General features: G+C 67.8%; 2 protein-coding genes and 1 long non-coding RNA gene across 4 annotated transcripts in view; 1 reads left to right on the top strand and 2 right to left on the bottom strand.

The window, feature by feature from the left end:
- Positions 1–1,139: 1,139 nt before the first annotated feature.
- LOC120861851 lies at positions 1,140–2,582 on the bottom strand. Its single transcript, XR_005720627.1, has 2 exons — positions 2,275–2,582; positions 1,140–1,964 (listed from the first exon to the last, which is right to left on the bottom strand). It is a non-coding gene; the product is annotated as an uncharacterized LOC120861851 (long non-coding RNA).
- A 167-nt stretch (positions 2,583–2,749) lies between these two features.
- The window catches only part of IDUA (alpha-L-iduronidase), a 14,885-nt gene continuing 5,458 nt past the window's right edge, over positions 2,750–12,176 (top strand). For both annotated transcript variants that reach the window (XR_005720626.1, XM_040237720.1), the window contains exons 1-2: positions 2,750–2,979; positions 3,705–3,845. Coding sequence is in view for 1 of the 2 variants with exons in the window: in XM_040237720.1 (XP_040093654.1) it covers positions 2,825–2,979; positions 3,705–3,845 (296 nt within the window). In the remaining variant the exon portion in view is untranslated. The remainder of the gene's footprint in view (positions 2,980–3,704; positions 3,846–12,176) is intronic.
- SLC26A1 (solute carrier family 26 member 1) lies at positions 3,542–7,202 on the bottom strand. The gene is made up of 2 exons (XM_040237719.1): positions 6,579–7,202; positions 3,542–6,180 (listed from the first exon to the last, which is right to left on the bottom strand). Exons 1-2 carry the CDS (start codon positions 7,167–7,169, stop codon positions 4,651–4,653), a joined length of 2,121 nt encoding a protein of 706 aa, XP_040093653.1. The 5' UTR covers positions 7,170–7,202; the 3' UTR covers positions 3,542–4,650.

The following is a 12,176-nucleotide window of genomic DNA, read 5'->3' as shown; positions in this document are numbered from 1 at the left end:
GGGCATCAAGGGGAGAATGAAGCCTGATTCAGCCTGTTCTTTTCCCAGGAAAATTTCAGGTGGACGAAAACCATACCATGCCACAGTGGTCCCGCTGCTGGGCCCCCACACCCGAAATTCTACAGCGTCAGCACCGAGGCCTCAGCCGCCAGCAACCAGAACAATTTCCTCTCCCGCTGCTGGCTCCACCCCCAGGTACAGCCCCGCTGCTCCAGGCTGCCCAGGGCAGGCCTGGCCCTGAGCCCACGACCAGCACAGCACCCTCCTCCAAGCACAGGTGAGGCCTCACCATGGCAACGCCCTCCTCCAAGGAGAGACATGGGACACACAGATCCCACGGCTTCCAATCTCTGTTGGGTCTTGGGGCGACGCATTTCCCCTCCAGACCTCCTGGCCACCTGGGGGACGACCGGAGTCTCAGTGTGGGCGTCCCTGGACTTGCGAAGGGTGCTTCCAGCCACACCCCGCCTCCCGCCCTGTGAGAGGGCTCCCTGCAGCCCTGCTGCCCTTGGCCCTCAGCCCTGGTGGCAGAAAGAACCCAAGCTCAGCCCACCAGCAGCAGGCCCCCCGAGTGGCCCATTCCCACGTGATCACACAGTCCAAGCATCGCCTAAAATTCCCGCTTAGGAGTGAAGGACTTTAGGAATCTCTGGTTTCACATGAATACACTGAAATCCCGCATGTCTCCAGGCGCACGAAGGCCACGCCACGGGGTCAGGGAGAGCTGGTTCTTTCGGGCTGACACACACACAAGGGTCAGTCTCACAGCCTGGCTCTGAGGGCGCCCAGAGGGCTGAACTGAGACGCAGACGGGCCTCCTCGGGCAGCCTTCTCCAAACTCCAGTCCAGCAAGCGGGCCTCCAGGCGGGTCCCTGTCTTGTTCCAGGCCTGAATCTCCCCTCATTCAAGCACCGTGGCCAACTCACCCCCATGCCAGCTTCTAAAGCTTTCCACTGCCCTTTCCTCTGTTAAAGGGGACGCATGCTGCCGCTGGGCACTCGAGACGCCCTGCCCGTGGGATCCTTTAATAATGCTCCTCTGCTCTCGGCCTCCCCGTGTGGGCCTGCCTCTTTTCTCTGGGGTCTGTGTCCTCTGGTCTAACCATACCTGATTAAAACAAGTCCCGAGGACAGAGTTCTGGGCAGTCTTCAGGAGGCTTTCTCTTCTGAAGTCCCCACGGGGCCTCTGCCGTGTCAAATCTTCCCCCGTTTCCCCCCAACAAGGACATTAGGGCCCAGTCAGATAATCCAGGATCATCTCCTCACTGTAAGACCCTTACTTAACTCAGTTGCAGCTGCGAAGTCCCTTCAGGGCCGCAGCTCCACTCAGGGGACGGGGCGGCCAGCCGCCCGCGCACCGCTGTGCCCCTCGCAACTCCTGGCAACTGTGGTCAGGGGCTTCCGTCTCGGGATCTGTCTTGAGCCTCACGTGCGCGCTCGTGTGTGGGGGTCTCCATCGGGTTTGTGGACAGCAGACCTTTCTGCCGCACGTCCTTCCTTCCCGTGAGGATCCCTACCTCCCTCAGGGACACCAGTTACCATCAAGGAGGGTCGGTGGTGATGAACGTCCTCGGAGCTGGACCCTCGGAAGCGTCTCTTCTGGCCTTATCTCAAAGCACGTTTTTTGCTGGGTTTAGACGACCTGGCTGACAGCAATCGACTTTGCTTTCCTTTCCCTTCCGCTGGCTCTGGTAGCTTCTGTTGGAAGCTCGGTGCTCTTCTTGCTGTCTGGCTCTTTGAAGTGAGGGGTCCTTTTCCCCTCCAGCTGCGTTGGAGGCTCCCCCTCTGGCTCTGCCGTCTGCACTTCCCCTGGACGCTCCTGGGTTCTGCTGCCTTTGTCCTCCTCCGGTGCGCAGCTAGGCTCCAGGTAGTGGCTGGACGGCGTCAGTCACTCTTGGAAAGTGATCAGCTCCTCTCCGTCTTCACCGCAAGGGACTGCGGACGAGGGTGGACTCCGGGTGGGCTCTGCTGTCGAGGGAGGTCAATGTGGGGGCTGGAGGCCCCTCCCTGCACCCTGAGATGTCTGGTGGAGGAAGTGCAGTGGCACAGAAACCCATAGCATGCGTGTGCAATTCAAAGCTGAAACACTTACACCGCTGACCCCACCTCCCCCAACCCACGAGCCAGGCTGCCCATCCGTCCACAGAGATGTCCGCTGCACTTCTCAAAGCAGCGTAGACCCCGGCCACCCTGGTTGCTTTACAACAGCTCCTGGCTCAGAAAACCGCAGGTCCCCACGCGGCTGCGGCCGAATTCCCAAGGGCCACCAGCCCACCTTCCAAATGGGTCCACATCTGGTCACCTCCCCGCACCGTCCAGTTGTCGCGGTTTCAGCCATGGAGCAGCCACCCGGCCGGAGCGTTAGGCTACTTCCCGGCCCGCGGGACGACCTTCTGAAACCCCGACACTACCCCCAAGCGCTTTCCAAGCCGCGTGGGAGGGGACTGAGGGGCCGGTGCCCGCCGCCGGAGGGGAAAGAGGGGCGCACACGGCCGGGAGGGGCTCCAGACGGGGGAGCAGGGCACAGCCCTCGGCTAGAGACGCGCTCCAGCTTCCGAGCTGCGGGCGCCCGGAAGCCCGGCCAGCAGCCCCACGCCCACCGCCCGGGACCGTCCCCGCGCTCCGGCCCCGCCCCGGCCACCACGCCCGCCCCCTAGCTGACCCGCCTGCCCGGGTCCTGCCGAGATCCCTCCCCGCGCCGGCGGTCACGTGGCGCGCGACCCGGAGGCGGAACCGGACCGTGAGGCGTGGACCTCGGCTCTCGGAGCGCAGAGCGCCGGGGGCGTCTGCAGGGATTGGGGTGCGCCCGCGCCCGCGCCCCCGCCATGCGTCCCCCGCGCCCCTCCGCCGCGCTCCTCGCCGTTCTGGGCGCGCTTTGGTTGGTGGCGCTCGCGGCCGCCGAGGCCCCGCACCTGGTGCGCGTGGACGCGGCCCGCGCGCTGCGGCCCCTGCGGCCCTTCTGGAGGAGCACCGGCTTCTGGTGAGCTCCGCGCGGGGACACCGAGGTCGCGGCGGCCCAACTAGCCAGCGCCTGCCCGCCGCGCGCTCCTCCCAAACGGCCCGCGGCCTGGGGCCCCGACCCGGGCCTCCGGGGCCCCTTGTCGCAGCTGGAGCAGGCGCCCCGAGTGAGGGGGGCCGCGGCTCCCTCCTTCCTCTCCGGCCGGCCCTCAGGGTGGGGCGCTCCTCTCTGCTGGCCCTGTGCCACGCTTCCACTGGTGCAGCCGCGGTTTGCCAGCTGAGCGGCTGCCCCTGCTGTCAGGGCCTGGGGCCGGGTCCCATGGGTGCCTGGTCACCCCCAGGAGTCTGAAGAGCCTGGTGGCCGCCCAGGACACCCCAGGCTGCAGGAGGGGCTGTGGCCTAGAACCGTCTCAAGGGGGCAACCTCAAGAGTCTTCCACAACCCCGCAGGGGGACCCGTTCCCGTGACTGGTGCCCCTGGTGGCCTCTGCCAGGCTTGGAGCTGGTGGTCGGGCAGGGCTTAGGTGGGGGTATGGCCTCCCCGGGAGCCCTTGACCCCCATAAACCTGAGGCTTCACCCAGTCCTGGCGTTAGGGACCGATTTATTATGTCAGGGGCAGTAAAATTCATGGGCAGAAAGGCACACCCCGTCCCTTCCCTAGGTTTGCAGGTGGCGTGTGTGCGGAGGCTGTTTCATGAGCCCCTCCCCTGGGGACTGATGGCTCCACTCCCCTCGTTTTGTCCCCAGTCCCCCACTGCCGCACGGCCAGGCCGACCGGTATGACCTCAGCTGGGATCAGCAGCTCAACCTGGCCTACGTGGGTGCGGTCCCTCACGGCGGCATTGAGCAGGTTCGGACCCACTGGCTGCTGGACCTCATCACGGCCAGGTGGGTGACCGAGGGGCTGGGCTGCTGGGCAGAGCCCGTGGGGGCGGTGCGGGCAAGACTTAGAGGAGGTGGCGTCTGGGCTGGAGGACAGTGCAGCGCACGCCCTGGTCAGGGCTCAGTGAGGGGGAGTCCTGCGCCCGGGAGCCACTGCCCTTCTTCTCGGCAAAGACCCCGTGGGGCAGGGTCCGTGCAGGGCCTCCTCCCAGCAGCCCCTGCCTCGGGCACAGCAGGCTTCCTGCTGAAGGCCACCGTGGAGGCACAGCTGGACCCCACAGCCGCGAATGGACACACTTGCTCTGCTCGCGCGCTGCGGGGTTGCCCCATCAGGCCCAGGCTGCAGGCATGTTGGTCCCTTCTGCCTTTGGCCCTGCGAGGCCCGGCGGGGCTGAGGTACACGGTGTGAGAGACACTTGGGTGTGTGCAGTGTGGGGTTTCCTAGACACAGAGACCCTCACATCCTGGCCAGAGCAGCCAGCTCTCACCGAGGGTTGGGGGCTGGCGGCTCAAGGGACCGATGTCCTTTTGGCACCTCGAACGCCAGGTGACTGCCTCAGGGTCCTCCAAGCAAGACAGGACCCCAAGTGTCAGACTGGCCCCAGGGACCGTGAGCGCACAGCGCCGTGCCTGGCGTGACGCCAGGGCGGCGTCTGTCTCGGGGTGCAGTGCGCATCCTTGAGTGTGCCCAGCGCAGCCCCCCATCCCGTTTGGGGCTCCCCGGCTTTTCTGGGTCGGAGGAACCAGGCAACTGGGGGGGGGGGGCCGTGACGGGCATAGGCGTGGGGGCTGGGCCCGGGCGCTGGCTCCGCTACAGGATGGAGTTGGCGGCTGCCAGCTCCTGGTGGCGGGCGCGGGCCGCCTGCACGGCACAGTGCACGCTGGGGAACAGCTGCCCGTCCTCAGCCGCGTCCCCCTGGTCCTCCCCGAGGAAGCCGCCTCTTCTCAGCGTGTCCGTTACCGAGGGGTTGCAGCAGGCCAGGAGCAGGCTGACGCCCAAGGCCCCATAGTCTCGATGCAGCTCCTGGAGCGTGGCCAGGCCGGCCACATCCAGGAATAGCAGCGGGGCGCAGTCGATGACCACCGCGTGGAAGCGGGTCACCGCGGGCACCAGCGAGGCTGCAGCGCTCCCGGAGCCTGGGTCCCTGCCCCCCACAGGGTCTCCCTCGCCGGCCCCCACCCCGGGACCCCTCTCCTTCCTCCTGGCAACCGCGTAGCCCACGTCCAGCCCCGTGAGGCTGTACAGCGACTGCAGGAAGAAGTCCTTGTTGGCGTAGTAGAGCGGCCCCGTGAAGCGGAACACCTGCACGCCGGGCTCAGGGGTCAGGCCCTCAAACTCCGCCGGGTCCCCGTAGAAGCTGGAGCCCCCAGCGCGGGCGAGCAGGGCAGTGCGCGGGCGGCGGGTGCGGCCGGCCAGGCTGAGCAGCGAAAGCAGGACGCCGGCCAGGAGCCCGGCCTCAGTGCTGACCAGCACGCAGGTGGCGGCCGTGGCCACCCAGACCAGTGCATCGGCGGGGCTGAGCCGCCACAGGCGGGGGACGTCCCGCACCTTTCGCAGGGCCCCGCGCAGGCTGGCCACGATGACGCAGGCCAGCACGCTCCGCTGCAAGTCCCGGAACAGCGGCGCCAGAGCCAGGAGCACCAGCAGCAGCACGGCAGCGCTGACCACGCTGGACAGCTGCGTGCGGCAGCCTGTCGCCGTCTTCACCAGGCTCTTGGCCAGGGCGGCGCTCGTGGCAAAGCAGTGGAAGAAGGCGGGCAGCACGTTGCAGCAGCCCACGGCCAGGAGCTCCTGGTTGGCACGCACGGTGTAGCCGTGGCTGCGGGCGAACATCTCCGCCAGCGAGATGGAGAAAGCAGAGCCCACGAGGGCCAGGGAGGCAGCGTCCAGCACCAGCCGCCACATCAGCCCTGCGTCTGGCACCCGCGGGGCCACAAAGCCGGTGGGGATGTCGCCCGCCACGCTAGAGCCGAAGCGCCCGTGGAACTGCCCGAAGTGGGACACGAGCGTGGCTACGACGATCACCAGCAGCTCGGCCGGCAGCGGCACCCTCAGGCGGTGCCGGAAACGGTCCGAGAGCTCCTTGGCGGCCAGCAGCACGGCCAGGCACACGGCGCTGGTGAGCACGTCGCACAGGTTGGCCTGCCCGGCGCTGCGCAGCAGGCTCAGCCACGTGCTGACCACCAGGCCCGGCCCCTGGTGCCGCGGGAGCCGCACGCCCAGCAGGTGCCGGAGCTGGGAGGTCAGGATGGTCACCGAGGCCCCCATGGCGAAGCCGTCCAGCAGCGGCTGCGAGAGGTAGGCGGACACGAAGCCCAGCCCGAGGATGCCCATGAGAACCTGTGGACAAGCCGCAGCTGCAGGTGGACAGCCCCACCCCACCCTCACACTGCCTGTCTCCCTGGGGCCCACGCGAGGCGGCCCAGCAGACGCTGGGGCACACGCCATGTCCACGGGGCGCACCACAGCCTCACAGATGGGGACTCCAGGAGTTGGAAGGCACGCCACCCACCTCCCAGGAGAGCTGAGGGCAGGGACTGGGGTGGCCTTTAGGAAGAGGTAGGTGTCTGGGTCCAGGGAGGCCTCAGGAAGGCAGGTGGGCCCCAGGATCCCACTTGGGACAGGAAGCCAGGGAGGACTTGGGGCCAGGTGGGGCAGTGGGGCATGCCTGGGCCCGGGGCCACGGCCCGCAGCCACCCGGACAGGCTCCCCGTGTGGGCGCAGGCACAGCCCCTCACCTGGTAAACCCCGGCCACCAGCGTGAGGGCGGTGGCCACGCGGATGGCGTAGCAGTCCCGCGCGCAGTCCTGCAGCCCGAGTGCCAGCGCGGCTGCTGAGCTGTTGAGGCTGCTGTGGTTGGCCCCGGGCCCTGGGCCATCCTGGGCGGGGTCGAAGCCAGCCAGCAGGAGCTCGCGGTCCACCACCTGGCCCACCATGAGGGAGAGCAGACTGAAGATGCCCACGGAGACGTGGCGTGAGGTGCCCATGAGGAAGTAAATGAGGTTTGCGAAGAAGGACGTGTAGAGGCTGTAGATGGGCTGCAGCCCGGCCAGCAGCGAGTAGGCGATGGCCTGCGGCACCAGGATGATGCCGATGACCAGCCCGGACATGACGTCGCCCGCCAGTGCTTCCCGGGGCCGGTACTGGCGGAGCCAGCAGATGGCGGGGAACAGGGCCTGCAGCTGCGCCCAGGCGCCCTGCACGCTGCAGGCACAGCTCCGCCGCAGCCCAGCCTTCAGGGCTTCACCCAGGCCTGGGGGTGGCGGGGGGCGCCGTCGAACCAGCAACGGCCGCCCGCCCCGCTCCATGTACTCGGGGGACGCTTCCATTGTGGGGCAGCGGTCCCCCCAGAGAACCTGCAAAGCGGGCGGAGGTGGGTGTCACTATTGGGGCGGCCAAGCTGTCAGGGTCGGGGGCCTCGTGGGAGCCAGACGCATCCACACCAGAGGCCGTTCCACCCGCCATCCGGACACCTGGCCCGGGGCGACAGGAGGAGCCCTGCAGAGGCCGGAGCCCCGAGTCCACACTGCAGCAGCGCCTGCCGTAGCCACTCCTGGGGCAGACTCCCGCACGTTCGGTGCGGCTGGGGGGGGAAGTGGGGCGACGCGTCTGTCGCCCGCCAGGAGATCCAGACCCAGGCCCCCTTTCCCAGCGTGAGTTAATGCAGCTGGGTTCTGGCTCAGACCCCATGGGCACCGTGGGAAGCGCATGCCAACCGGCCTCGCGGTCCAGAGGGCAGCCTGCCGCGCGGGCCCGGCCCAACCTGCCGCCTGCTCAGCGAGCACCAGGGCACTGCTCCCAGCTGTCCTGAGGGCCCTCCGGCCTGCCGCTCTTGATGCCCCCCTCGTGACGGTCTCTGCCCGCTCAGAGCCTGGTTAACCCAGCAGGTGCGCACGGGGCTGGGCCCTGGGGCCTGGGGCGGCCCTGTGTGAGGAGGACGGGTGCAGGTCCGGCCCTTCGTGAGGCGGGGGTGGCCCCTGGGGGCTCTGTTGGGGTCCCCTGAGCTCAGCCAGAATTCTGGGGTCCAGGGCATCGGTTGAGGACTGTTTGAACGCCTGGCAGTCCATAGAAGAAACCTTGGGGTCGGGCCTTGCCGCTCTGCAGACGGGGCGCTGACCTCTGCTGTGGCCAGGTGGTCCAGAGCCCCGCTGTCCTGCAGCGGGCCCTGGGGGACTCTCACCTGAGGGCCCCCTCCCGGGCTCGGCAGGTAGTTCAGGCCTGGCGCGTCTGTCCCAGGGACCCTCCAGCTCAGTCTGCAGGTGGGGCGTGCCGCGGTGGGCTCAGGCCGAGCTGGCCCGCGCTGGCCAGCGGGCAGTGGGCTGTGCTCAGCATCTGACTGCCCAGCTTGCTGGGCTTGCAGTTAAATCATTTACTCCAGAGACTGCTGAGTCACAGGTTTCCCCAAGATGAGCGTTACCTGAGCAGCTAATCCGGGGAGTTGTTCTGTAATCAGAGGCTCAGAGAATGACAATTGTGTGGGCCTTTCATAAGCTTCCAGCCTCCCAGGAGCGGGGCTCCAGGTGTGGACAGGGCGGCTGGAGTGGGGGCGGGGGGCAGCCAGCGGGTGAGCCCTCAGCTCGGGGGCAAGTGGGCAAGGGTGGGGGTCTGCGGGAAGGACACGGCCCCAGCGCCATCCCTGGACACCCTGTCTTCCAGGAGGTGGTTTGGTCCGTGCCGAAACTGGCAGGGCCCCAGGCAGACATGGGCCGGCTTCTACTCTGGGTCTGTGTGGAAGGCAGGCCTGAGGACTCTAGGGTTGCTGGTATCGAGATCCAGTAACCAGCCGGGCACGTCCTTCCTGCTGGGGGGGGGGCGGGGGCCTTGGGTCTGCCCTCTGGAGCCCAACCCGCTGGCTCTCAGCCAGGTGCTGACCCTGTGTTGAGGGCGGGTGCCTGGCCTCACCACATCCCCGTCCGCTCCTCCAGGGTGGTGGGACCTGCCTCTCGGGGCCAGTGGGAAGGTAAACGGTCGCTTTAGAGAACCGCCCCCATGTCCCACACACAGTGAACTGAGTGGACTGTTGCTTTAAAGGGCACTCGGAACCTCAGTTCTCCCACCGTGAAGAGGAACAGGCGGGTGTCTGAGGGGCAACATGGGGAGAGAAGCCCACCTCCTGGGCCGTGAGTGTCCTCCACCCTGGGTGCCGGGCCAGGGTCGCTGTGATGAGGCTGCAAGGCAGAGCCGGCCTGGGCCTGCTGTCCCCGAGGCCCCTAGTGACGGGGGGCGGGCAGAGATCTCCAGGTTCCTAAGACACTCGGCTTTACTCTGCGACCTTCTCCCAGAGCCCCCTGAAAGGTGTGCCCTGTTCTCACATCCACAGCCTGGCTGGGGAAGACCAGGGCCCCATTTGGGGGCAAAAATGGGGGTGGAACCCCAGGATGGGTGGGGGAGCGCCCGAGAGTGGGAGGTCTCCCCACACCTGCAGAAGCAGGCAGTGTGGTCAGCACCCAGGCCCCACTGCTCAGCTCCAGACAGAATCCTGCCCCTTGAGGGCTCCGCCAGAGCCTGGGCCACCCCAGCACGCTGCCCCCCACCCCTCAGCGTGCCCCCCCTGCTGCCCAGAGTCCTGCCCAGGGTCCACTTGGCCCTAGTGGGGAGCTGTTTGCCCAAGGATGTGGTTTATTTACAGGAGCCTCTGGCCAGCAAGCAGGCAGGATGAGTCACAGCTGCCCAGGGGCAGATAAGAGTCCTCTCCGGGCTGGAGCGTGCACCCACCGGGTCACAGCGCTTATCTTTCAACCCGGCTACCAGCAGGGCGGGAACTGCCACGTGGGCAGAGGTGGAGCTGGGGGCCTCAGCCTGGGGAAGGGGTGCTCTGCCCACCCTGGGAGTCTCTGTGGGTTCTGTGGGCGGGGGTAAGGCCCAGGCTGTGCACACGGGGGTTCCTGAGTGCGTGGAGTGGCGGTGGTGGGATGTGATGGGCTAGGGAGCTGGTGCGGGGAGGGGAGGGGAGCCTGGAGGTGGGAGGGCATTCTGGGGACCGACCTTGTGTGGAGCACCGTGCTGGGGGCTGGGCGGGTGGAGCTGCCCTGGGAGGGCTGTCTGGGGGCTGGCCTGGCTGTCCTGGTGGTGGGGTTGGGCCTTCTACTCCCCCAGCCCCTGCGTCTAAGCAAGCTGAGGAGGCTTCACTCCTGTCCTTGGTGAAACTAGCAGGACCCCCGGGGGCCTGAGCCGCGTCAGTCTGCCCTCTGTGCTTTGAGGCCCGTGTTCTTCTCTGTGGTCTGAGCGGGAACACAGACACCGCCTTGGGGCCCGGGGCCTTGCTGGCTGAAGCCCACTGCAGACTTTTCTGCGTGGGCAGGAGACAGCAGGGCCCTGGCGCGCAGCTGGACCGCAGAGGGCACGGGGGGACGGCCCTCCGTTTGCCTCCGTTTAATACTGGTCCTTAAATCACCGTCTCCATAGCCGAGTTCTCGTACTTGGAAAGGAGCTTTGTGTCCCCGCGGCGCGGGAGAAGAGCCAGCCCATCCTCATCCCCAGGGCGCAGCTCGTGGTTCCTCTGGCCACTGCCCAGTCGCAGCCCCGGCCGGACGGCGCTTCCCGGCCTCGGCGCTGGGCCCTCTCGGCCACGCCGGGCCCGCGCGTCCCACCCGCACCGAGCTGGGGCGGCCCGGGCTCCCGCCGCGTGCATTTCCACACATGGTCTGCCCGTCGCCCCCCTCACGAGTGCGCCCCCACTCCGCACCGCCCCCAAGCCGAGCAGCGCGGCCCCACCCTGCGCCCCCGCCTGCCCGCGCATCCCTTCCCGCACCAGCCGGGGAGCACCCCCACCGGGCGTCCCTACTCTTCCACGAGCGGGGCCTGGGCCCCGCCCCGCGGACGCGAGCACTCACCTGGGCGCCGCCCGCCGGGTCCTCGCGGCGCACGCGCTCGGGCAGAGGGGCGGGGGTGGGCTCGGCGCCGCCCGGCTGGCCGCCTGCGCGGTGAATGAAGCCGTTGTGCAGCCGCCGCTGTGCGCCCGCCGCGGCCCGGCACCCTTGCAGGAACGGAAGACGACCCCGCCTGTGCCTCCCACCCAGGATTGGCCCCTGCGGGGCAGCAGGGTGGAGAGGAGCTGGGGCCACTGCGTCGGTGACCCCGGCCCCTGCAGGGGATCGCTGGGCTGGGGCGCGCACTGCAGCGCTGGCTCAGCCCTCTCGCTGGCTTTGATCGCTCCCATTCCTTCCCCAGTCGGGGCTGAGACGGATGGAGACCGGGGCACCAACAGTGGGGCCCAAGGGCCGCCCCTCCGGGATTCTGTGCCCGGGATCCCCCCAGTGTTGACTCTTCTGGTCCCAGAGGAGCAAGTGTCCCGACCCCCAGGGCATTTCCGGGGGCCGACGCCGGACGGGTCAGCGGACTCAGGAGGTCCGCTCGGAGTGACGGGCCGGCATCGGCCCTGCGGCTGGGGCTCCCCTAGCGGCACCCTGCTGGCCCGGGACCAGAGCGCGGGAACAGCATTTACCCGAGGCCTTCCTCGCCCGCGGGATCCGCAGAGAGAGCCTGGCGCCCGCTCCTCAGCGTCACCCACCCCCACCTGCGGGACTTTGGAACCTGCCCCCTGCCGCGCATTTAATTTTTACCCTATCGCTTAAGGTTTTTCCCGTTTGCTGCTGACTGTGACCTTTGGAGGGGGGGAGGGGCGGATCCCCGCTGCGCAGCACGTGCCGCGGGGCTGGCCCCCCGGAGGCGGGAAGACCGGGCCGACGGGAGCCGGAGGCACTGGGGTGCGTGGTGGCTCGGCCTCGACTCAGTGTAGAGAAGAGTCGGGGGCCGGAGGCCCGGGAGGAGGGTGCTGACTTGCCCAAGCGCTCACTCTCCGTCCCGGGCTCAGCCCTGGTCAGCCCAGAGCAGGTCAGGGCCGGACTTCACCCTCGGCCGCCGCCGCCGCAAATTGTGTCAGTGTGGGTTCGAAAATGGTAACAAATGTCCCACTCTGGGAGTTGACTGGGGCGGGGGCTGTGCCTGTCGGGTGGCAGGGGTAACTGCGGAAGCCTCTATTTCCCTCTCATTTTGCTGTGAGACTGAAGTGCGCTAAAAAATTCAGCCTCAAAAACATGAAGGAATAAAAGGGGTTCACATTGCTTCTCAGAGCGGGAAGAGGCAGGGGTGCGGTCCACGGTGCCTCTCAGAGCGGGGAGGGTGCAGGGGTACTGTCCATGGTGCCAAAAGAGTGGGGTGGGGCGGGTCTGCTGTCCATGGTGCAGGGCAGAGGGGGTGGGGCTCCGGGGCTGTGGCCAGGTCGTCTCTCAGAACGGGGAGAGGGCAGGGGTGCTGTGTCCACAGTCCCTCTCACAGTGGGAGGGGTGGGTACTGCGTCCACAGTACCTCACAGTGGGAGGGGTGGGGGAGAGTGG

The sequence above is a fragment of the Oryx dammah genome, unplaced genomic scaffold (assembly GCF_014754425.2).
Source record: "Oryx dammah isolate SB20612 unplaced genomic scaffold, SCBI_Odam_1.1 HiC_scaffold_3, whole genome shotgun sequence".
Lineage (NCBI taxonomy): Eukaryota > Metazoa > Chordata > Mammalia > Artiodactyla > Bovidae > Oryx > Oryx dammah.
This window is presented reverse-complemented; position numbering and strand designations above follow the sequence as displayed.

Coding starts and splice junctions, on each gene's coding strand:
- SLC26A1 (XM_040237719.1), bottom strand. CDS start 7,169: ATGGAAGCGTCCCCCGAGTACATGGAGCGGGGCGGGCGGCCGTTGCTG. Junction 6,181..6,578: donor TGGTGGCCGGGGTTTACCAG/GTGAGGGGCTGT, acceptor GCTTGTCCACAG/GTTCTCATGGGCATCCTCGG.